Genomic DNA, 26,593 nt, shown 5'->3' with positions numbered 1-26,593 from the left:
TGAGTTCTCACAGTGCAGTATATTCTGCTTTCTGTTTCCTTTTCATCCTCCTCCTCCTCCTCCTTTTTTTTTTCCTTCAAGATCTGGCCTGGGATAGGGTCCCCCACCCCATATTAGTTTATCTGTAAAGTACAAGTCTACTTGTCTCAGAGCCTGAGGCCTTGCAAAGGGATCAAAGGTGACTTAGGCCTCAGTGTCTATCACCTCGTCTTTCAGTTATTTGTGCTCTTTACTTCTTTAATAGCTATTTCTCTATAAGTCAGTGAGTAGTCAATTTTTATATTGATCTTGCTCAGCCCCTTAGACAAGGCTTCCAAATAGAATATAGTCTGTTAATATGCTCTGTCTATATTGTATGTTCAAAACCCCATTAAATTCATCATATTTTTGTTTGTTACTCGTTTGTCTCAATCTTCAGTATTAACATAGAGCTTTATTTCTAATGAAAACATGTTTTTAGTATTTAGCTTTGTAGATTTCTTCATTTAAACATTTTATTTAACCATACCTAATAAACTAATTTGAGGTTTTGCCATGTACCAGTGTCACCTGAGGCAAATTACTTTGCCCCTTTCCTCTGTTCCCTAAATAGGGAGATTGAGCATAGCTTATCCTTGGCCAAATTACTACGATATTTAAATGAAGTAGTACCTCACACAGATTGAGCACTCCATGTATGGTAGACACCTCAAAGTATTGGATTTCTGTGTACTTTTTTCAGGCTTGGTAGCAGAATGCCTACTGCAGAATATTTATTAAGTGCTTGTTTAATTGGGATTGCTAATGTCTTAAATAACAATGTGGGAAGGAAATTCCAAATTAAAATTTCATAATCACAAAACATTTAAAGGCTTCATTTAAATTACTGCTAATCTTACTAAGGATGGATTTTGAACTATAACTACTTTATACCTTGATTCAGTTTTGTTTTTCATGTTACAAAATCATTCTAAAGTTTAGCTTTTATATTTTTTAGTGACGTAGCCTGGTTCAACGATTCTTGGTTAAGCCGAATTAAAGATGATGTTGGAGACAACTGGAGAATAAAGGTATGCAGAAATGGATGTGGGGAGAGAACACATGATGCAAGCAGAGCTCTTAACAGTGGTACTGAACTCAACTCAGTGCTTTTTAAAAAGTTTAATTCATGAGTGCGTTTTTCAATTTGAGTTAACACATATTGTGCCAGTCAGTTTTTGTCAACCTGACTTAAACTAGAGTTACCTTGAAGGACAGAAACTGAATTGAAAAGGAAATGCCTCCATAAGCATTGGCCTGTAAGCATGTCTGGTGGTCTTTTTCTTCATTGTTGATTGATGTGGGCAGGCACGGCCCACTGGGGGCAGTGCCACCCCTGGGCAGGTGGTCCTGGGAGGTTTAAGAAAGCAGCCTGAATGGATGTGGACTTGAAAGCAAGTCATTAAGCAGCTATCCTCCAAGGTTTCTGCCACTACTGCTGTTTGAGTTCTTGCCCTGATTTCTCCCAGCTTGCTTTTCTGTTATCATGCAATAACAAAGTAACTAGGAGACCGAGTTTACCCATAGATAAATACCATGTATATTTACAAAGCTTTTCTGCCATCCTAGAACTTACACTTTGGTCTCTTTTCAGTTAATCCTCACCCAATGACTGGCTTCTGATGGCTGTGGGTCTGCTTTGGGTCACTTGAGTTCTGATTTCTAGAATTCTGTATAAATGCAACCAAACAGTGCACTGTTTGTGTATGTAGACTTCAGTTACTCAGTATAATGATTTTGAGATTCATCTGTGTTGCCTGTATTAATCATTATGTCTTTATTGTTGTGTACTACATTGATATGCAGTTTTTGTTTAGCTATTCATCTGGTAGGATATTTGTATTATTTTTAGTTTAGGCTATAGTAGTAAATCTTTACTTAGACTTTACTATATGCATGAATCTTTACTTAATTTCTTTGGAAGAAAATTCCATGGTGGAAATTGTGTGTGTGTGTGTGTGTGTGTGTGTGTGTGTGTGTGTGTGTGTGTGTGTGGTGTTTAATTTTATCTGCAAACAATTTTCTATTTTTAAGTCCCTTTACTTCTTTTGGGTTTCTTGTGACTTGTGGGACCTGTGTTTGTTTCATAAAGGATGTTTAATTTATGTCATATAGTTTTTAATAGTACTACTATAGTACTATGCTAATGAACAAATGTATATATATAATATTTTAAATTTATTATTTTGTATGTATGAGAGTTTTATCTGCATGTATGGGTACCATGGACATTTATGTATGCAGAGGCGAGAAGAGAGCATCAGGTCCCCTGGAACTGGAGTTATAACCAGTTGTAAGCAGTCACATGGATGCTGGGAATTGAATCAGAGACCTCTAAAAGAGCAGCCAGTGTTCTTAATCACTGAGCCTTCTGTAATGATGTCTTACCATTCTTTTCTGATGTTGGAAATTTTTATATTTTTCCTTAATAATATCTAGCTTATTTTTCAGTTTTATATTTTAAAAATTTTTATTTATTTAATTGATTTCCTCATTTACTTCTCTTTTTATTGTTTACACATGCTCTTCTTTATCTTGCTTCTTGAAGAGGTTTAAATAATAATTGTTAGTCCTATTTTTGTCCTAATATTAAACACTGTCTTACACATTCCATACATTATAAAATATTTTATTATTATTGTGCATATGTTGTGTGTTTGGAGTGTGCACATGCTACGTCGTGTGTGTGGAGGTCAGAGAACAAGTTTGGGAAGTTTGATCTCCCTTCCCACCTTTGTATGGGTTCTTGGGACAGATGACAGCCTTGCTTTCTCATATATATTGTGTCTTAGTGAGTGCTCCAAGTGCACCTGAAAGCAGTATACATCCTCATTCCCTAAACATGTCTTGTGACAAATTTGCTGATAGTGCAGTGTATATTTTATGTATGTTCTATTTAATTTTCCCATCAGTTACATAGGGAGGCATCCCTAAGTTTCCATGGATGATTATGATTTCCAGTATTGATAATAATAAATTCTGATATTTTCATTTCATATGAGTATTTTGAATTTTTTATTAGGTTTCTTACATATTTTTCTCTCTTCTTGGTGAGGAATTTGATAATGTTTTCTTTTTATTGGGAATGTGATTGTCTCTCGCCTTTGTGTATGTCTTTCATTATTAACATGAAACAAGCATTTATTTTTTCTTTTTTTTCTACTTTAGGCTAGTAACTTAAAGAAAGTCCTCCATGGAATTACAAGTTATTATCATGAGGTACTAGAAATACCTGATTTTAAACAAAAATTGTAGTTGCTTGACTTCTTGTTTATAGCATTATATTGTAATGAAATTCATAATTACAATAATTATATTGCCACTTTCAGAGCACTCAGAATTTTTGTGGAAATGGTGAGGTTTAAAGCTTAAATGCATTGGATTTCCAAAAAAGCAAGAAAAGATAGCTCTCATTTTGGTACTCTAAATTATTTTTACAAATAGAATTTATTGTATAATAATTGGTGGCCTTTGAACTGATTTTGTTATTTAAGAAGTTTTCTTCTGTTTTTTAATGTCACGGAAATAAACTTGAAAGTTCCTTGTAAAAGTTTTAATACTGCTATAAGAATTTTCTGGGTGCTCTATGCATCCAGAATCCTTAGAAACTTCATAAGAAGTGTCAAGAAAATAAGGAAGGGACAGAAAAAGTCAAATCCATTGGATTTGTTTTTCATTTGTAAAAGTACAGTGGATTATGTTGTAACTCTAAGTGATACGTACTATTACAAATATTCTTCAGATAATCTGACTTCTCTTCAGGTTGTATAAATAATTTTACCTTTATTAATAATATTGCCTTTATATTTTGGGCTAGCATAATCCTGTTTACTACTTACTGGGAAAGCATTTTTGTTAGAGTAAGATAACCTAGGTCCTTCTTAACAAATCCTTGTTTTGTTTTTTTGTTTGTTTGTTTTTGTTTTTGTTTTTGATAGTGAGGTCAAATAAAAACCAAATACAATTGACTCTGAATATTGCGGAGTAGCCAGGATATTGCTTACTTAGTTTTTGTCAATATTACTGACTTGTCATATCTTAATTTATTTGAGTTCTTTCATGAACTTACTTTAAATTATTTTTTTTTAAATAATAAAATTCTTTGTAGACTACTTAACTGAGTGATCTAATTTATTATTTTGATTCTTCAGTTTTTGGGGCAGCAGATTTCTGAAGAACTTATCCCTGATTTAAACCAAATAACTGAGTGTTCAGACCCTGTGGAGCTTGGAAGGTTGCTTCAGCTTATTCTAGGCTGTGCGGTCAACTGTGAAAGGAAGCAAGGTAAGTGAGTTGTGGTCATTTGAGGGACCCACTTTCTAGAAACATTCTACTTTGCTAGTCCTCAGTGGTGACTTTTACAGGAAGATGTTATCTTCCTACTACTGTGTGGCTGAAATTACCCTGCAATAAACTAAATCTAAATTCTAGACCTCCCTGTCATTAATATGCTGCAGCTCTTGAGTGTCTTGTATTCTGGTGGTCAGTGGCTAAATTAAGCATATTTACTTCAAATAGTTTGATATCTGGTGTTTAGGACACACTGGGTAGTTAATAAGGTAGAATTTTAGGTTCATTTAATTTTTCATAATAAAATATTCAGCTAATTATAATCTAAACTTCTTCAAATAATACCTGCTGTTTAGAAGAAACCTGTCTACTATTGGTTTTTGAGAAGTGGAGTAGTGCACATATTAATGGAACTGGTGCATTACACTAGTATATATAAGCATAGTAATCTGTGTACTACTGAGCATAAACTGTCATAAAAATGGTGAACTGAGTAGACTTGAATCTCCTTCGCACTGAGACTTGTGTATCTTAGATGAGAAGAGCTTTGATACTACTTCTGTGTGGTTTGACCAAAGCTTGGTCTTAGGGCACTTCCTTCATAAAGACTTCTTCATCTTCAAGAAAGGATACAGGATAGATAAATTCAGTAAGTTCAAGCTCTAGAAATATAAAATAACATAAACTCAATTTAAGTTTATAAACACACACACACACACCATAAAACTTTCCTATTAGTGTCTGTATTTAGTAGTTACTTTTTTCAGAGGGCACGTAGTTGTTTTTTCTATATTTAGTGCCAGGGGACAGTAAAGATCTATATATTGTGGGGGTTTTTTTGTTTGTTTTTGTGAGAAGTAAGAATTTTTACTCATATAGGTTCCTGGCTGTTCAGAATTTGAAAAGGAATAATTGAGCTTTAAAATCTAGTACTTTTTGTTACAGTTTGGTTCCTTTTATTTTTTGATTAATACTTCTTTTTTAGTTTCTGGTTATTTATAGCATATTTTTTCCCTAATTTATGTTTCCAAAATTTCAGACATGATTCATTTTCAGAGAAGTAACGTTGGCTTTGATTCTATTTCATTTTAGTATTTATTAATTTCTAGTATTGCATTCTTCCATTTTCTTATAAATTCATCATGCTTTTATTTTAAGCCATGATTGAAAGTCCAAGCTACAATTTTCTCTAGTGTTGATTTTGTTGTATCCTGCAAATTTTAACATACTATCTCATTCGTAATTTAGGCCTAAGCATTATTAAGTATTCTTGTCTTCATAGTTTTGAAAGGAAATTCAGTTCCTGGAGATATAAGTGAAAGTTTAGTAAGCAGTACATACAAAGAAACAGTTTCACTTTCAAAATATGTGTCTGCGTTAGCAATTAGGTTTGTATAGTTAAATAAAAAACTACTAGTGGGCTGAGGATGTGGCTTAGTAGTAGAACTCTCATCTGTCATATGCAGAGCTGGATTCCATCCTCAGAGCTGCAGAAGGAATGAAAATAGGAAAAACAAAAACAAAAAATACAAGAAATGAAGTTGTTGAATAAAACACCTTCTGTACATTTGTGGTTTGAAGGGAGGACTGGCTTCGTTATTGTAATACCCTTCTCAAAGGGGAAGATTTTTTTAAACATAATTTCTTTATTGATTCTTTGGGAATTTCATGCACCCTAATTCCACTTACCTCCCAGTCCACCCATATCCTCCCCTCACTTCTGCAGCACCCCCCAAAAGAAAATTAAAAAAAAAACAAAGCAAGCAAACAAAAACAAGAACACAACAAACAAAAAAACCCCACACCTCTTCATTCATCCTGGTGGCATTGGGAGTGGTGTGTCACTTATATACCCTTTTGTATATACCCTTTTGTCCAATCTGCTTTACCAGCAAATGTTCATTGAAATGAATCACTGTGGGTCTGGTTCAAGGCCTCTTCTGATACACAGTCATCACTGGACCCTCACCAAAACTCTGGGATATCCTGTGGCTACTCTGAGTCCTGCAGATCCTGCTGGTGTCATTCCATAGGACCAGTCCCTTTACCAGCCCCATCAAGTGGGGTAGATGTTAGGGTGGGCCAACCCAAGACCCTGCTGTGGGCCTGGGTGGTAGGTGAGCTTACAGGAGTGTCTAAAAGAATCAGTAAAGCACAGAAGTATTGGATTTGAGGACAGTAGTTGGGGGAAGAACGTATAGTTGAAGTGGACTTAAGTCTGCACATCTTTGAGGCATTCTTTGATTAAGGTTCCTCATTTCTTGTCTGAACGAATCACCTTTACTTCCTATATGTGTCTGGAAAGCTTTAAACATCTCAAGAATTAGTGGATGCTGAACAGGTGTTGTGGGAAGCTGCACATATACCTTTGAAAGCCTTCCTGAGATGCAGATAGTACAACAATAATTTCTGGATCTAAAATTGGATAGTTATTATCAATGGTTTTAATGTTACTTGTATTATTTTTCTTTTACTTAGAAAAATTAAAGGGTTTCTTCTTTGGCTAAATTTAAATTACTAAAGGTAAAAATTTTCATCTTGCTTTTAATGGACATATTAGTGAAGTAGTATATTGCATGAAGAATCATTTATGCTTAATTAATTTTCACACTTTGGTTATTGGGTAGTTAAATTGTATAGAACAAATTTTATGTCAAACTTAATTTTTTGTTTATAGAGCATATTAAAAATATAATGACCCTGGAAGAATCTGTTCAGCATGTGGTCATGACTGCAATTCAGGAGGTAAGTGATACTACGTTCACATGCGTATGAAAACCCTGAACCAAATTATGTAAAACTGTGTAAATTTTTTTAACCGTTAAAAAATGTTAAAAGCCTTCAAGCCCAACTTTAGAACCTCTAATTCTATAAGTCATCTGATAATTGATATTTTAAAGTACTTTTATTTTAATTTGGAGTTCAGCATAGAACCCAGTTTCTAGTGATGGCTAGGCAGATGCTCTTCCACAGATCTAAGTCCCCAGTCTCTTAAGGTTCTTTTCAATACCCTCTACTAATAAAAGCAAAGTATTCAACCCTACTGCTTGTGGGATGTTCCATTTCCTCTCTTCTTCCTGCCAGCTAGGACAATGTTCCTGACACCAGTGCAATAGTTCTCAGCTGTGGGGCGCGAGCCCTTGGGTTGCCTAAGACCATTGGGAAACACAGATATTTACATTATAATTTATAACAGTAAAAAAATTTACAGTTATGAAGTAGAAATGAAAATTTATGGTTGGGGTCACCACAACACAAAGAACTGTGTTAAAGGGCAGCAGCATTAGGAAGGGTGAAACCTCAGTGTGTCTGTATCATGTGCGTTTAGAACTTTAGACTTGTGAACACTTAGATTTTGGAGTCAAATAACCCGAATTTAAGAATTTAAGATTATTATTACATCAGATATACTAGAAGGATATCAAATTCTTAGGGTTCAGTATTGATTCTTAATTCCAGTTATAAATCTTGGGTGAAAAGCATTAATTTATGATATATGAGTCATTGTTTAAGAGAGGCATGATGGTATACCCTATAGTCCTTGCTCTTGAAGAAGGATCACAAGCTTAATCTACCTCATGAGAATGCTGACTAGAAAAAGAATAAGAGAGAAGAAATGAAAGAGTCCCCTATTTAAAAAATGTATTTGTGTTTATCATCAGTAATGTCTCCTAAAACTTGGATTGTAATTTATTCTTAATCTTATCATTAATATGCTTGAACATTCTTACTTGGTTCTACCTCTAATGAAGTTTTTATCTGGTTAATGTTCTAAGGTTCATTAAATTAAGACAAGAGAAAGCTAAATATGAATCAATTTATAATACTTCAGGTAAATAGATTTTCATAAAGATTGCACAATTGTATTTAACTTTGCTATTTTAACTTCCTAGTTGATGAGTAAAGAAATCGTGAGCTCTCCTGCAAGTGACACCATTGGAGAATTAGAGCAGCAGGTAAGATTTTCATTGTGTGAGGAGAGCTGACAGCAGTGACATGGTTCCCCTTCCAGTTATTTCACAAAGGGTGAACTCGTGTGCAGTGATCCCTCCGTGGGACTTGCTGTAAGATCCCACTTGGATATCGATACATGTTTGCTAATGTATGGAAGTAGTGACAGCGGTAGTGTTTTCTGTGATCATGTTCCAAGAGTCAGTGACACTAAATATTCCAGTTGGCCTGTAATAGTTATGTGGCCCATTCTGTATGGTTATACTATTAAACAGTAGATAATTTTTTAAATCTCTAAAATTTTTATTATGGTTTCAATACTGATACACACAACACACACACACACACACACACACACACACACACACACACACACACACAACACACACACACGCACACACAATTTTAATCCTTTTGTTGAGATTAAAGAAGTAGCTCCAAGAGTGAGGATCCTGTGAAGTACTTTTTACATAGGATAAAGTTTACTTCTCTCTTTCTGTAACCTGATGAGGGTGGTCCAGGGAAAGAGAGAGGGTGAAAGGAGAGGCCAAATGCATTTTTAGGTATTTCTTTTATAGGCCTCTGGCTCCCCACCCCCCAACCAGGGATAATATTAGATATCTTAAAGAGTATTTCAGATTTATTTTTTGATAGAAATTTTGTTTAAGTATAAGCATACTTTTATATATTTTCTGCAATGAAATTAAAAAATTATAATCTCTAATAACTTAAAATATGTACCAAGAATTTTCATAAAATTTCATTTCTGTGGGACCTTATCTAACTATTAGTAAGATCATGGAAATGTCACACTAAGGCAACACATGAAGGCTCATTAGTTAACAGATGATTTTTAAACACGATTTCTCATATCAGTATACACACGTTGATAGAAGGATTTATCATTCTGATTCACTAAATGTAGTTTACTGAGAATGATGTTTTCTGTTTCAGCTTAAAAGGGCATTAGAAGAGCTTCAGGAAGCCACAGCAGAGAAGGAAGAGCTGAAGCAAAGGTGCCAGGAACTGGATATGCAGGTATGGACAGAGAGTCCTGAGGAGAGAAGAGTGACATGTTCTGAAGGTTGGTTTTTATTTCATGGAAGAGACATTAAAATGATGATTCTTTAACATTTAAGCAGGAGTTTTATAAGTATTATTCTCTACTTTGAAAATTGTTGGCTTGATTAGTCTTTGAGAAACACATTATACCAGCTGGAGAATTTCAGCTATTTAGTACATGAGGATTCAGTTGCATGTTATAAAAATGGAAGAGGACAACTTCCAGGACTTGGTTCTCTCCTTTCACCGTGAGGTTGAACTCAGGCCCACAGACTTGGATGTAAGCCCCTTTAGCCCCTGAGCTCTTTTACCATTACCCACTTACATGTATTTCATCATTTTACTAGATGAGCAATTCCCTTGTACAACTGAAAACAGTCTAGCTGGCTTTTTGTTTGTTTGTTTGTTTGTTTGTTTATTGGTTCTTTAACCACAGATGCTTGTCTCCAGAATATGGGACTGGCTATTTTCTGCTGTGAACCTCAATGAGAATTTAGGCTGAGAAAATGACTACATCTGAAAATTAACTTAGACCTCAAACTATATGTTCTTCAGATTTACATTTAGAAATATTGATTTGATTTCTCTTGTTTGACCTAAAATTCCTATATTCAGAATTCTGGTGTTGGAAGAATCCTTAAAAATCACCTCTTAGTCAAACTGTTTCATCCCTCAGTCAGAATTAGAATACAGAACCCCCAGCTCTTCAGAGGTGGCTTTGCTACTGATGCTTGTTTCTCAGGTGACTGCACTTCAAGATGAGAAGAATTCACTGGTTTCCGAGAATGAGATGATGAATGAAAAGCTTGACCAGTTGGATGGCTCTTTTGATGATCCAAATACAATGGTTGCGAAAAAGTATTTTCATGCACAGTTACAACTAGAACAATTACAAGAAGAAAACTACAGGTAGTATTTTTAGTAGAAATTACAGTTTTGTTAAACTAATATCTAAAGAGCCATAATTATCAATAGTCAATAATTGAGAATTATATATGCTTAGGACATTGATTAAAGTACACCTAGCAAAAATACCAAATGGTGTAAGCAGTGCCTTCCTCACAGGGATCGGTCATATTAACCAGTTAGACTATGTACATTAAAACAAAGGACTTCAAAGACAGAAGCCAGACATTGGCAGTAAGAGTTGCTGGAGGGGTCACAGAGGCTTGGAGAGAGCACCATATAAGTAAATTAACAGTAATTAAAGGATGCAGATCTTAAGCTTAAAGGATGCTTTTCACTCAATAAACAGCCAAAGCTCTTGTCTTTAGTAAAGGTTGGTGGTTTCTGATGGGCTGTCTACTGAGCCTTATGCAAAGACCTTGAGAACAAGCATTTTAATTGTACCTTACATATATTTTCATATCATTTCAAACTTGCAAAATAAAATTGTCAAGATATAAGGAACTCCTTCCTGTATACCTTTTACAGCTGTTTCATAGTTATTATTATTATTATTATTATTATTTTTTAAAGCTTTCTCTGTTTAGCACAATCAGTATTCATGTTAGGGATTCAGATTTTTGGAGAAATGCAGATTCTTTAGCCCCCTCTAAGCTTCAGCATGTATTTCCTAAAAACAGCAAAACATAGCATAATGATGATAATTAGGAGATTGTTCATTGACACCATGTTCCTATCTAAACCACAGAACATTTTCAAATACAATAAGTTGTCTCAATTTCTTTATAACTTTTCCCCATTCAAAATGGAGTCCAGGAGTTCGTTAACTGATTCTTCCTCAGTGGATGCTTTGTCTGTCACTCTCATCCTTTGTTTTGATGCTCTGCTCTCTGAGATTTGACCAAGTCCACCATTGTATCCTTTAAATGTAATCTTTCTTTTGTGTACTTTCTGACACAGCAATATGTCCCAGACTGATTGTCCTTAATCAGTTGAGAATTAATATTTTACCTCCTTACATATCAGGTATTTAAAAAATTACTGTATCTTTGCCCATTAAAATTTCAGTTAGAACCAGATATACATAAGAGGTAAAGTGAAAACTCACAACATTATGTACCTTTCATTTGTGTTTCAATATTAATGGCTAAGAGTTACTTTAATTTTCCCTCTTCTGAAGGTGGAATTTAAGTATGTCATATTCACTTCAAATCTCAATGAGGAGACAAAGGATGGAAACTATATTAAAAATATTTCTTTTCTTTTAAGGCTTGAAGCTGCAAAAGATGATTACCGTGTTCACTGTGAGGAACTTGAAAAGCAGCTGATTGAATTTCAGCACAGAAACGATGAGCTGACAAGCCTTGCTGAGGAAACCAGAGCCCTGAAAGATGAGATAGATGTTCTTAGGTACGGCCTATCCGGGTCCTCATGCCACTTCTCAGCTATTGTTTAGATAACTTGAGTGATTTCCAGTCTTACCAAAACTCTCAATATCCCTGTGGATTGATCACTTTTTACTTAGACTTCTGGTCATCTTCTGTGCTCATTAGTTAGACCTGCATTTAAAGATGTAACATTCAGTTCTTGTTAGGACAGTTTCACATCAGAACCCAGAAACCCAAAATGATAATATTTTCTTAGAATTTTGTCAATAGTACGTTACTGATTTCGTATGCATTACTGCATTTTGGGAAACTCAGCATAGGTAAGAATTCTAGCGTTTCTTTCAGGTAGGATTGTCTGTGGGATATAAAATGTATGCTTAGCTGCCACTATGATTTGGGGAGTATGCATGCATGTTGTAGGAGCCTGAGGACACCTTGTGGGAGTTGGTTCTCTTCCCGGGATCATGTGGGCTTTGGTGACTGAACGCAGGTGTCAGGCTTGCTCGGGAGCACCTTCAGCCACTGGGCGGAAGTTAGTGTTTTTATGTGATTTTTTTAATTTTTTCTGTTTTAAATACCCATTTGAAAAGAAATCATTATAGCTATTAATTTGGACCTATGTGTGTTATTGAAGTGATTTAATTTTTTTCAGTTCATTTTTGCTTTAGCACAGTTGGTCAGATAAATGCAGTTCTAAAGAAAAGTGCTTTGCCAGAGACAAATTTGTCAAATGAATCAACTTTATAAACATATCGAACACTTACAACTTCGCTAAACAATATAGGTGGTTTGCCTGGGAACTAGATAGCTCAGAATTACTTAGTCATGTGTACCAAATCATACATTTTGATACATTGTGCTAAAAGTCTGTCAATCTGTCAAATCTAGAGAATTTTAATAGTTGATGACTTTACAACAAAAATAATGAACTTGAAATGGATTTAGGCTTATGTTTTGGTTATTGTTTAGAGTATTCATTTTGCAGCTAGAAAAAAATGTGTGCATATACATTTTATTAATGCAGGGCTACCTCAGACAAAGCAAATAAACTGGAGTCGGCAGTGGAAGTGTATCGTCAGAAGCTGCAAGATCTAAATGACCTCCGTAAGCAGGTGAAATCTTTACAGGAGACAAATATGATGTATATGCACAACACCGTGAGCTTGGAAGAGGAGCTGAAGAAGGCCAACGCAGCACGTGCGCAGCTAGAGACCTATAAGCGCCAGGTGAGCGATGTCTGAATATCTCATTGATGAAATTAAGAGTTCAGTGTTGTGATTTCATTTTTATTTTCCAGAGTGATAGAGAAGTTAGATATCGAGTGTAGTAAGTTGTGTGCTCCTGATGAATTTCTTCTTTCTGCAATTGTAGTTTAGGGGACAGTTGCGGAATCTTACTTACCTACATCCTTCACCTTTGTACTGCCTTCTGAGCTCTTCAGGTTTTCCTGTTGAGCCCTTATTGTTTGTCAGTGTTTGGGTAATTGGACAAATGCCCAGGCAATGATAGAGAAGGTAGCTCTACCTTCAGATACTCTGTTGTGCCATTTACCAAACAACCTTGAAAATTATTAAAATAAAGCCTACTTTTAAATATTTTGACTTATTTTAATTTTAATTTGTTGAGTTTTTTGTAATTCTTTTTTTTTTGATGTTCTGTTTTTCCAAATAACTTAGAATTAAAATGTCTGTTTCCAATTCGCCTTGTTCATTTATTCAACCCTGAAAGTTGATAAGTCTCATGAACTATTTTCCTTTCCTTTTTTTTTTTCCTGCCCAAAGGTTCAGGACCTTCACACTAAGCTTTCCTCTGAGTCTAAAAGGGCAGATACACTAGCATTTGAGATGAAACGGCTTGAAGAAAAACATGAAGCTTTACTCAAGGAAAAAGAGGTGATCATAAATGTGTGATTAAAAAAAAATGTCTTTTTTTTTGTAGCCTTGAATTGCCCTAATCCTAATCCTTTTTTTTTGTTGTTTTTTTTTTTTAATTTTATTTTTTTTTTATTTATTTTGCAATACAATTCAGTTCTACATATCAGCCACGGATTCCCTTGTTCTCCCCCCTCCCGTCCCCCTCACCTCCCCCCCCCCATTCCCATCTCCTCCAGGGCAAAGCCTTCCCTTATATTTAAGGCAACTTTTATAGCGCGGTTCGCCCATCGGTTTGCGTCGAGAGCCTAATCCTAATCCTTAACCCCTAACCACTAACCTGAATCCTAAACATATTTTTTTCCTAGTGATTTCCTAGTTTAAAACCTTATGTTTAAGTCTTTGGTCCATTTTTGGTTGCTATAGCACTACACAATGAGAGATACGGCTTGATTTTTTTTTTTTTTTGGGTGGGGGGAGCAACAGTAATTGAAAAGGCATTCTTTTCTCTGGAATATTAAGTTTTTGTCCTTTTCATGGAGGATCATTTGACTATAAAGGCCTGGATTTATTTATGGTATTCATGTTCCATTTCATCAGTCAGTTCGTCTGTTTTTTGCCAGTACTCTGGTTCTGGATGCTGCTCTATGCAGTACACTTTGATATCAAGTTCTGTGATGCTCCCATTGTTTGCTTGGTTCAGGATTGCCATGACTATTTGGGATCTCTTGTGCTTTCATAGGCATTAAAACTTTTTCCCAGTCATTCTTTTGTGAAAATGTTGTTATCAATTCTTTCATGGTGACTGCACTGAATCTTTATAATTTGGGGTGGTTTAGACATTTTAGAAATATTATATGATTCTTATATAGAGTACTAAAGAAGAATTAGAATTGGTAAATTTAGTAAAGCTGTAGGACAAAATCAGCACACAAACTTGGTAGGTGTTTTATGCACCAATAGTGAGATTACTGCAAAGAAATCATGAAAAAAGTCACAGTGACAATAGCTACAAAATAAATACATTTCTTTGTAGCTAGAAGTTTTTCTGTGTCCCGTCTGGTCCTGCAGCTGCTCAGACCCTAGTAAACACAGAGAGGCTTATATACAGACTGTATAGTCTATGGCAGGCCTCTTGCTATCTAGCTCTTATAACTTAAATTAACCCATTTCTGTACCTAGAGTTTTCCTGCTTGGCCCACAGTCAGGACAAGTCTCTCTCACCCGCCAGTCCCACAGCCTCTCAGACCTGACCAAGTAAACACAGAGACTTATATTGCTTATAAACTGTATGGCCGTGGCAGGCTTCTTGCTAACTGTTCTTATATCTTAAATTAATCCATTTCTATAAATCTATACCTTGCCATGTGGTTTGTGGCTTACCAGCATCTTCACGTGCTGCTTGTCATGGCGGTGGCTGACAGTGTCTCCTCCCACCTCCCTGTTCTCTCAATTTTCCTCTCTTGTTAGTCCTGCCTATACTTCCTGCCTGGCCACTGGACAATCAGTGTTTTATTTATTGACCAATCAGAGCATTTGACATACAGACCATCCCACAGCACATTTCTATTCATCTATTCATATGTTTTGCCACATGTTCTGTGGCTTACCAGTCTGCTGGCATGTTCCTTGGGTGGCAGGCTGGCGTCTCTCCACCTCTCCTTTTTCTTCCTGTCTCTCTGCTTGGATTTCCGCCTACCTCTAAGCTGCCTTGCCATAGGCCGATGCATCTTTATCAACCAATCAGAGCAACACATATTCACAGCATACAGAAAGATATCCCACAGCAATTCTTAGTAATAAGTTTGACCAAGAAAAGTGTAAGAACTCTGCATGAAAGTTAGAAAACATTGATGATAGAAATTGAAGACAACACATAACAGAATGCATAGTCTAGATTTTCATCCAGTCACCTTAAAGCAAGGACCATCAACAACTTTATTAGTATCTATGAACATACCATGTCCATTTCTATAAAGTATACTGTTCCATGGGTGTCATTTAGCAATCACATTGCTACGACAGGATGTCTGGCATTTATGTATGACAGGAAAGATAATTTTAGCTTACCAGTTACTGAAGCTTTATTCATAATGGCCTGTTTTGTTGGCAGGCCTGTAGTAGGGGGAAACACAATAGAAGCAGTGATACTTTGGAAGAAGAGACTGTTAGCTCATGGTAGATGATGGGCAGAGAGAGGAATACAGGAGGTCCCCAAGGACATGGCCCAAAGACGTCTGTTTCCTCCCACTAAGTCCAGTTTTGATTCTTTACCATCTAATACTGTCATCTTGTGAATCCACTAAGAATTAATCCATTCATCAGTTTAGAGTCCTCATGATCCAATCATCTCTGAAGTGCCAACCTGCCAGCCTCATAGCTGTGCTTTGCTGATATTTTTCAGTTCAATGGAGTTGAAAATTAAAACCATCACACAAGGCTTTTAATATGTATCCATAGAATTGAGCCATCATTACTGTAATCAAGTTTGAGAATACTGTACTTCCAAAAAGAAATTCTTTACATTAGCAGGTAGCATACAGTCTGGTCTCCTTTCCATCAGTCTCAGCAACTGTTTATGGACTTGCTGTCTCTGCATTTTGCTGGCCTGTCTGAAGCATGCAGTGACATGACTAGGTTTTGCGATTATCTTGTTCAAGGTCACCCATATTTTCGCTCAAGCTTTATATGGTATACTGTCTTGGTAAATGATGCCCATTGTGTTGATACAGCATGCTTCATTTGTCTGGTCGTCAGTGTGTGGACATTGGGACTCATCACACTTTGGGCTATTATGAATATTGTTGCTGGTTTATTCACACATTTTTATGTGAGTGTTTTTTTATTCCTCTGGAGTGCATTCTAAGAAAGGTAACATAGTGCCTTATCATAAGTATATTTAATCTCTTTTCTGTGTCCTTGCCAACACTTTCCTGACATTGTGGTTTATTTTAGCTATCCTAGTGAATGTGAATTTTTACTTGCATTTCTGTAATAACTAAGGTCATTGAGCAAGTATGTATACTTTATGGCTCTTAAGATCCTTCCCATGTTTCACTTCAATTATTTGCTTTTTCAGTGTGAGGATTTTTTTTTAATATATATTCTGGATGCAAATCCTTTCTTAGATAAGTAATTCTTGAACATTTTCTCTGATTCTGTGTGTTATCTTCTCATGTTCACAGTAGTCCTGTTTTCAGCAAAAGTTTCCTGTTTACTTTAAGTCACAGTTGTCTGTTTTTCTTGGTTTTGATTTACTTCTTTGTGTTCTTTTGCAAGGTTTTAGAGTCTGGCTCTTATATGTAGTCTGTGTTCCATTTTGTATATGATGTGACGTAGTATCCAACTTACTCACTTGTAGGCTGCTGTCTGCTGTCCCGTCCTCATGTGTTTAAAAGACTGTTCTTTCTTCATTGAAACTGTCTTGTCACTCTAGTTATACAAGCCAGAAGATCATGATTCTGTTATGGTGCATACATGGCATAGGATCTGTAACAGAAAGGGCAAAGCCTACACATTGGAACGCATTAACAATAGTGTACTCACACTGGCACATTGGTCACAACAGTGCAAGGTGTTAGAAATACAGAAACTGGTAGTGGAAGAGAGATGAGAGATGAGGGAATGCATAGAAACTTGGGGTGTCCTGTTGATTTTTCTAATTAATCTAAAACTACCCACAAAAGACCCTACTAATTAAAAATAAATACATACTTGACCAGAAATGTAAGAGCATAGATCTTGCCTTTTGGCTCTCTTACATTGACTATCTGTCTAGCCCCTGTGTTAGTACCCCCTCTATCAGTCATGATCATTACAGCTTTTCAGTCAAGTTTTCAAATCAGAAAATGAATTCTGGGCAGGCTAGGTGGCTAAGTAGATAAAAGTTCCTGGTGTCAAAATTGACAACCTGAATTTGATCCCTGGACCCCATGTGTGGAAGGCGTGCATGCTTGCACACACACATGCACATTTATGCACATACACAGTTGCTGTCTACTCATTGGTGTGGAGGTTATAACTGCTGATAGAACAATTCTTTTTTAGAGACTGATAGAACAGCGTGACACTCTGAAAGAGACGAATGAGGAGCTACGATGCTCACAGGCACAGCAAGATCACTTAAATCAAGCTGGTGAGTTGGGCAGATGTAAGTTTGTTTTTCTAATGATTGAAATACTGATGACAACTAATTGATTTCTGTTGCTTAGATGCATCTACTACAAAAAGTTATGAGAACCTCGCTGCTGAGATCATGCCAGTGGAATACAGGTAAATTTGTACCTAATAGTAATTGCCAATTGGTTTTAGTCTATCTTTTTTTCATGTACTTTAATTAAAAAATTTTATTATTTAATAAGTTTGTTATTATGATAGAGCTGAAAACTTTGTTTTTACTCCAGCAATTTAAAAAATTGTCAAAAGTAAAGTTTTACGAACTGGCAGAGTAACAGTCTAGTGTTTATGATGAGTCCTGTATTGTATTGAAATAATTTTTCTATTTTTTTTTAACTCTGGAAACTCTTAATATATGACATTCATATCCATTTGAGTAAAATAAAATAGAAGAATTGTCGGTAACAATGGTAAAATTAAACAAAATATAAATGTAGACATTCCCCCTTAGTCTGTCTTTTATCCTGGTTGTTTATGGTGATTTACTTCTAGGCATTTTACCTATCTAGTTGTAAAATATTATTAGTCTTTGGCACAAGTCAGATTTTATTTATTAAAACTCAGATTATCCTTTGTTTAGTTTCATTAAGATATAATTCATTTACTTAAAATAATAGGTTGATATTTCTCACTATACTCATAGAGTTGTCACGGTCACAATGTGACCATCACCATTATTATCTGATTTTAGAACCATCTGTCATTACAACTACATGACCTATATATCCATTAGCAGTTGTTCCCCATTCATGCCCCTCCCCTCAGATCTCGCCCCTAGATGACCAGTACTAGTTGCCTTTTATTAATATTTCAAAAACAGAATCTTAGGGTAGGTGGCCTTTTGGAAATTTTTCTCAGAATAATATAGACAAATAATATAAAATTCTCTTTTTTTTTTTTAAACTTTATAGACAAGACTATAATTGCTAGCACAAGGTTTAAAATTACATCAGAAGCAAAATCCCACAAACTAACATTCTAATATAACCTGAATTTTCTTACTAGGCTGTAAGGTCATCTGCTTTGTTATTAAAGAAGCAGCTTACTGCCTAAAAATCATATAACAAAAGTTACTTTACTTTAGAAGTTAAGTAACTCATTTCAAGTTATAAAATTATAAGAAGACAAAAAGCAATATCATTAACAAACTTCTGAGTAGTTATATAAAATGAGAGTCATTTTCTTTGCTGTTGAGTCAATCATTATGCTAAAATCAGTTTTTAAATGGCTATAGAGCTTAAGTTTTAGAGTGATGCTTTGGCCATTTAAAACAAAATTTGAATTTGTTGAAAGTAGTTGCTTTGGGAGTATGAGATTTGGAAAAGGGAGAAATTGTAAATTTCCTATTTAATATCAGAATGAAAATTGCATTGAATCTCAATATGAAAAATACCTTAAGACCTTTATATAAACCATTAATAATTTAAAAAAATATTTTAAAATATCATATGTGTACTGTATTTACACCATTCTCTGTCTCTAGCCCCTTTGTGTACCCTCCTCACTCATTACCTCTCTTTAGTTATCATTGTTACATATATATTAAACAACCAAATAAATCTTACATGCTGAGTCCATTTAGTGTCGCTGATATGTATGTGTTTTGGGGCCTGGCCATTTGGAATTGGATAACCAATTAGGGGTTCATTCCTGGAGAAAACTGATTCTCTCTCAGCAGCCTTTAATTGCCTGTATCATCTACATCTTGTGAGATTTCCCCATCCAGCTGATGCTGTCATTGCTCAGGTCTTTAGGCAGCTATATAGTTGAGATCTCATGCATGCAGCTTCCCTGTCATATATAAAAGATAAATTTCTCAACAGATGTATCTTGGTCCTCTATAGCATGAATCTTAAAGAGTCTTATTAATAAAATCAAACCTGGGGCTGATATTGGGGTGAATGCTGGAAGATCAGAGAAGCAGAACAAGCCACAGCCATCTCACCAATTCCTTAGCTGCTTCTGTTTGCTCAGACTGGAAGCTTCTGAGTCCTCATCCAAACGGATCTCAGCTGAACTGTGCTGCTCAAAAGCCTAAAAGCTTAACCAGCCTAGTTCCTGGTTTTCATGCCGTATATACCTTTCTGCTTTCTGCCCTCACTTCTAGGGATTAAAGGCTCACTTTCTGGGATTAAAGGCATGTGTCACCATGCCTGGCTGTTTCCAATGTGGCCTTGAACTCACAGAGATCCAGACGGATTTCTGCCTCTGGAATGCTAGAATTAAAGGCGTGAGTGCCACCATTTTCTAGCCTCTGTATCTAGTGGCTGTTCTGTTCTCTGACCCCAGATAAGTTTATTAGGGTGCACAATATTTTGGGGAACACGATATATCACCACAGTCCTCTGTCTCTTGCAATCTTCCCACCCCCTTTTCTGCCATGTTCCAGGGGCTTAGATTTAGGATTGTGTTGTAGATGTATGAGTCGGTGCTGAGCACCCCACAGTCAGTTGTTCTTAGCATTTTGACCAGTTCTGGATTCCTGTAATGGTCTCCTGCAGCAGCAAAAAGAAGTTTCTTGGCTGAGAGCCAAGAGGTACACTTATCTGTGGGTATAAGGATAAGTATTAAAAATACATTCTAAAGCTGAGCATAGTGACACATGCTTTTAATCCCAGTGCTTTGAGGCAGAGGCAGGCAGATCTCTTGAGTTCTAGGCCAGTCAGCACTACATAGTGAGACCCTGTCTAAAAAAGAAAAAAAAAAAAAGCATGCAGTTAAAGATTATATACTGGGGCTGGAGAGATGGCTCAGAGGTTAAGAGCACCGACTGCTCTTCCAGAGGTCCTGAGTTCAATTCCCAGCACCCACATGGTGGCTCACAACCATCTGTAATGAGATCTGGCACCCTCTTCTGTATACATAATAAATAAATCTTATAAAAAAAAAAAAAAGAACCCTCAATCACTTAAAAAAAAAAAGATTATATACTGACTTGGGGAAGTAGCAGCACTAGTAGATTCTATTGAGTAGGCCTCAAGTCCAGTTACCAAGATTTAAGTGCCAATATTGTATCTTTTGGGTTGTCTTGTCATGCTGGGCATTGTGGTCTATAAGCACCATGGCTGGGTAGGACTACTGATTACTTTTCTTCCTTGGCAGCTTTCTTAGCATCTTCAAGTACTGTAAAATCTACTCCTCATAGAGGAGACTTCCAGGTCAGATTCTGCTGGATTCTTCTTAAGTCATAAGTGCCTGGTGTCTTCCACAACAGGGACTTAGCTTCAACTTCTGAGAGGCAACCAAATGCAACAGCAACAGCCTATATTGTTTTAGGAGTCTCTTAGATGCCTCTAACCAACAACTATAAAGGAGTTTCTTATACCTACACTGGGGTTTTCTTGCTCTTTGGTTCTTGGGGAAAGCATAATCACAGTAAGTGGCATAACTTCATTTAAAAAAATAAATACCTCTGCAACTAGTTATACATAACTTTAGATGAACATAAATGATTCTCCCACCCAAAAACATCCTTTCTGTTTAGCACTTCCCTTGGGACTGTACTATTTGAACCCTTTCAACTTACTTTCCTCCCCATTTTTCCCATTTACTACTTCATAGCCCCCATTATTCACTCTTCCCATCTCTAGAGACTTTTCAGGGTTCTGTGGTTACTCCAGGTAGATACTCAACTCCTAGACATTCAGAGCTGGAAGGACAAAAAAGAGAAATGGAGCATTTATATTTCTGGATCTGGGTCGCCTCCAAATATTTTCTTCTTTCAACTCTTTACCTGCTGATTTCATGATTCCATTTTTCTTTACAACCAAATCTCATAAAGTTAAAAATAAATCACTCCTTGGCATATGCCCAGTAGACTCAACATCACAATAGCAAAGAAATGAAAACAACAAAATGTCCTTCAACTGATAAATGATAGTGACAATGTGATACAGATACACAAAAGTTTTTCTTAATATGTATAGTGAGACTAATGATCATAAAAATGTATTAAGATTTTTAGGCAAACTGTTTTCTTACATTTGCTTGTGTTTTATCATATACATCCTAAGAATATACTTTTCCTGAAGTTGCTAAAATTTAAAAGTGAAGTCGTATTATCTAGGGATTTACATATTTGTTTAATGGTGTTGCTCATGATCATATACTGTTACCTTTAACTTTTGAGGTGTGACCTTGCAAGGCATACAGTGTTTCTTTAAAACTTTCAGGAGTTTTTAATCTTATTTTAAAATTAGAACTATTGAGTAGATAGGAATTCCCTTAAAATAATATGGTGGTTCCAGTGAGATTGCTCAGTGGGTTAAGGTACTTTCTGCCAACCCTAGCTACCTGCATTCTATCCCTGGATCCACGTGGTGAAGGAGTGAACTGACTCCACAAGTTGCCCTCTGACCTTTACATGAATACCATGGAACATGTGTACACAAACACATATACATACGTATACACACTAAGTATATAAATGTAGCAACAACTTGAAAATATATTGTAAACTTTATTTTAAAAATTAAAAAAATGCTTTTCGACATTAGAGAGGTGTTCATTCGACTGCAGCATGAAAACAAAATGCTTCGCCTGCAGCAGGAAGGGACAGAGAATGAACGCATCGAGCAGCTGCAGGAGCAGCTGGAGCAGAAGCACCGCAAGATGAACGAGTTGGAAACTGAACAAAGGTGACTGTTGCCATTAGAAGTCAAGTGACTCAGTTACGTAGAAGTAGGAAACAGCACTATGGCCTGAATAGGTGGTATTGCCAAGCAGGTGTTTCTCACCACTGTAGTCCTTACTCTGTGAAGAATTCAAAGGATTTAGTTCAGTGATATTATCATAAAATATAGAATAATGTGTTTGTTTTAATAGACTTAGCTAGCCAGGATACTTATTCTTGATGTTCACTAGATATCGTCACAACCGAAAGAAAACAAATGGTAAATAATGGTTTAGCGGCTACTACAGTTGGTGTGTAGATAAGACACAGATTCTATAGTCAAGTTTTTAAAATTCTTAAACACAAGTTTTTTTATTTCAATAATATTATATTAAGTAATACCTAACACAGATCAAAAGTTACCTTTTTAAATAGAATAAAATGTTTTACTGAGATTTATATTGGTGAGCTAAAATTTTTCAAAAATTTGTATTTTAAAAATACAATCTTTGACATGGAAATTTACATTTTAGTCATAGAGTAATACATGAAAATGGAAATGATGTGGTATTTAAACATGGGCCTTTTTGTGTGGTCAATTAGAATTCCACTTGCTTAACTCAGTCACTGTTTCTTGTCAAGTTACTTAAATTCAGACTATTCAGCTATAGACACAGGAAGAAGCTGGTTAATGTATTTACAGCAAATGGTGTGCTTTCCTGGTTCCACTTAAACTTTTTATCATCCTAAACAATACTTGTATCTGACTTCTATGACTTTCCTGTCAAAATCTTCATAATGCCCTTCCTTCTATGCTTCAATCTTGTTTTTTCACTATTGGAAACTGAAGCCAGGGCTTCAAGCAAGTGTCCTATGCTGAGCTATTTCTCCACTCTCATAAATAATAGTTTCTTACAAGCACTTTTACGGACAAGTTCAGTAAATCCTCACTATGAATTGGTGACTGTGGTCACCTTTTTTATGGATAAGGAGGTGGAGATGGAGTGGGTCAGAAACTTAGTGAAGTTAGAAAGCTTCTAAGCTCTGGATTCCACATTGAAAGCATCTGCCAACCTGACTGCTGAGTGTCTTCTAACTTACTTCATTAAGGAGATACTCAGTGTAGAGATGGGTGCAGCTGGATTTGTTTATCCAGGTTTTACCAGATTGTCAAGAGACCACTGGGGTTTCGAACACTTGAACCTTGTTTTCTGTGAGTAAAATAGGGTACATTTGACCTTTCTGAAGAGACTTGACAATTACTATCTTGCTAACCCTAGAAATACTAGGTTTCAGCTTTTGGTGAGCTGATAAAGAATGATAGACATGTGACTACATTCAGTATTGCACGTATATGCTTTAAGAGAGGAAAAGTTCTTTTTATTTCCCCAGAAGTGACATCCTGTTCTCCCTATTGTGCTTTCCACAGATAATTGCCTTGTACTTATTTATGCTAGCACTTGTATTAAGTTGCATGAATGCACTTTTATAGACCCCTAACTGCTTTAACTTTAAATATGAGTAGATAAATACCAACTCATGTCACAATAGATTGAGCAAGGAGCGCATTGGAGAATTGCAGCAGCAAATTGAGGACCTCCAGAAATCGTTACAAGAACAGGGCTCCAAGACTGAAGGCGAAAGTGTAAGTAACAGAGTCCTTAACTTGCTCTATGTGTATTCTCTAATAGTTTCCACTACCTACTTCTCTGCATTTGAAATGGTACCCTTTTTGTTAACGGTACCTTCAAATACCGTATATATCTGCATAACAGATGCAGTGATTTTTGCCAACTTGAAGTCTTTTAGATTGCTCACATATATCGTAAGGTGATTTCTATCTGTCCTGCTTGGCACCTATACTTAAGTTCTCTAAGCCTTGACTCAGACAGTGATGCTTTGAGGCCTAACAGATCTACTGGGATTTTGTCAAGCTTGTCCTGAAGAAAAAGCGAAATGAGAATAATCAGCACTCAGAATTGAAAAAGCTTCCTAATAGGAAACAAGTAGTTTCAACTGACAGATCATTGAAGAAATCATGACGAGTGTGAAGGACATTGACACAGTTTTGAAGACATCACCCCTAATGTTTCCCCTACTTTCATCTCAAAACATTTTAGACAGTGTGGGCTGAGATGGGAAGACTTGAAAAGAGATAGATTTAATCTGAATTTTTGACATACCTAGCAGTTTTCCCATACTTTACTTTTATATGTGGGGAAGAAAAGAATTGAGGGAGATGTAGTTGATTAAAAGAAAAAGTAGATCTGGATGTGTTAGCAAATACCAGTTGATAGAAAATACTGGTGGGGGAGGAAGCTGTAAAGTGAGGAGAGGTGGAAAGGCAGGTTGAAAGGGGTGAATTTCCCTTCTGTCTTTTGTATACTTTATATGGTTTTCTCTTTTTTCCCTGGGGGCTTGGAACATAGAAGTCATCTCATGCATGGCGGCATCTCATATGTGCATATATACGGTATTGTATCCTCTCTAATACAGATATCACTAAGCCACTTTGGGAATACTTTTAAAACGGCACCTATTTGGGGGACAACATTTTGGGTTGCAGTGTTTTGAAGATTGTTAATTCCTTCACCTTTTGTTTTTAATGTATTGATGTCCATGTTATCAGAGTTTTACAGGTACCTAATTGATGTGGAACTACTGTTATGGTTAAAAGTACTACTTTTAAAAGAGGAAACTTGATATTTTAAGTTTGTTTGTGATAAAAATCCAGTTGCCTCATTTTAATGTTGATATTAAAGTGCTTTCATTTACAATGATAGTTTTATAAGATAAATATTAACATCTGTATTTTTCAATAGTTATTAATTAGATACTGAAATGTTTGATACTCCTCAATATATCACATTCAGCTTGGATTTGCTATTTTTCTTCAAGTTCAAGTTTAATTTTTATTATGTTCAAAAATAAGCAGACTTTTTTTGTTACTGTTCATTGCTTCATTTCCCATTCTTATTTCCTTTTGATGTAGAAAATATACCTAAAATTTTAGGTATTAGAAACTATGCTATTACAAGTACATGTTTTGAAGTCTATTTTTACATAATATAACTTTAAAAGAGGTGAGGAGATTTAGATGTTTGGGAAATTTATCCTTCCCAAGTGAGTCATCTTAACAGCAACTATTTTTAATTTTATAGTCCAGCAAACTAAAGCAGAAGTTGGAAGCTCATATGTAAGTAAAACTGATGTTTCATTTCAAAGGGGGAAGGGTTGTAGAAGCTTCTGGAAAATGTCCTTTTCTGACTTGGTGAATGAAAGCACAGGCCCAGACTACTCACCACTGCTACCAAGAGCAAGAGAAAACATGTTCATCTGCTCATGCCTGGCAGCCAGCCCAACTCCTACATTTTTAAACAGCCAACATCATCTGACAGACTTAACTAAGCAGACATTTATTAGCCAACCAATTTGACGTTGTGGCTGCTAACTCTATAAAGCATTTCCTTTCAGTTGTGTAGTAAGTGTAAGTGCTTAGGGAAAATGCAAGGCTTTGGAATGTACCATGTCAGGTGCATTAACATCTACTAAGCAGACCCTGTAGTTAGGTAAATAGATTCCCACTTTACCTGTGGGAAACTAAAGATTAGATTGATTCTTGCCCAAAGTCCAAACATTATTGTGGCAAAGACCAGTTTTCATTCTTAGGTCTGTTTGACACCAAGCTCCATGCTCTCTCCACTACTTAGGGAAAAACTAACAGAAGTCCATGAAGAATTACAGAAGAAACAGGAGCTCATTGAAGACCTTCAGCCAGATATAAGTCAGAACGGTAAGTTTGTGTAAAATCTGGACACACTGCTCAGGATCTGCCCTTCTAGTGAAGCAGATAAGAAAATAGATCCATCTTTACACAGTGTGTAGTGTGCACATTGCATAAGAACCATGCTAATTTTTAATGCTAAGTTCATTTGTATATATAATTTTAAAGCAAAAAACAATTTTAATAAGATGAACTGATTGATATAAAGGAGTATCAAACATTGTAAATTCTAGTCAAGTTAATACTGTAGAATCTAAGTAAAATAATTTCAAGATGGGTTAAAATGAACTTCAAAACAATGTCTTATTTTCTTTCCTTGTGGTTGTGATTACATTGAACAGTATATTTCACATTCTTAATGTTTGTTAGAAAGGTAGAAACATTTAGATTATAGACGGTGATTGAGGATATATTACTTGTAGTTCAGAAATTTTAGATAAGAATAAATTACTAAGAAGAAATTAGAGGCTTTTTCTTGGAAGCTCTCTTAGTGGTCATTGGAAAATAAGTTTGATAAATACATTTTTTGTGTGAG

General features: G+C 35.7%; 1 protein-coding gene across 1 annotated transcript in view; it reads left to right on the top strand.

Moving 5' to 3' along the window:
* The window catches only part of Hook1 (hook microtubule tethering protein 1), a 48,024-nt gene that overhangs the window by 11,034 nt on the left and 10,397 nt on the right, over positions 1–26,593 (top strand). Inside the window, exons 3-18 of the mRNA XM_052716283.1 lie at positions 977–1,049; positions 3,187–3,237; positions 4,170–4,302; positions 6,986–7,053; positions 8,202–8,264; positions 9,214–9,297; positions 10,064–10,230; positions 11,497–11,637; positions 12,640–12,841; positions 13,397–13,507; positions 17,534–17,621; positions 17,698–17,758; positions 22,159–22,299; positions 23,826–23,919; positions 25,436–25,470; positions 25,985–26,067. Of these exons, the coding sequence (XP_052572243.1) occupies positions 977–1,049; positions 3,187–3,237; positions 4,170–4,302; positions 6,986–7,053; positions 8,202–8,264; positions 9,214–9,297; positions 10,064–10,230; positions 11,497–11,637; positions 12,640–12,841; positions 13,397–13,507; positions 17,534–17,621; positions 17,698–17,758; positions 22,159–22,299; positions 23,826–23,919; positions 25,436–25,470; positions 25,985–26,067 (1,595 nt within the window). The remainder of the gene's footprint in view (positions 1–976; positions 1,050–3,186; positions 3,238–4,169; positions 4,303–6,985; positions 7,054–8,201; positions 8,265–9,213; positions 9,298–10,063; positions 10,231–11,496; positions 11,638–12,639; positions 12,842–13,396; positions 13,508–17,533; positions 17,622–17,697; positions 17,759–22,158; positions 22,300–23,825; positions 23,920–25,435; positions 25,471–25,984; positions 26,068–26,593) is intronic.

Source organism: Peromyscus californicus, unplaced genomic scaffold (genome assembly GCF_007827085.1).
Source record: "Peromyscus californicus insignis strain IS unplaced genomic scaffold, ASM782708v3 Scaffold_5__1_contigs__length_169319896, whole genome shotgun sequence".
In the NCBI taxonomy this organism is placed as follows: Eukaryota; Metazoa; Chordata; class Mammalia; order Rodentia; family Cricetidae; genus Peromyscus; species Peromyscus californicus.
This window is presented reverse-complemented; position numbering and strand designations above follow the sequence as displayed.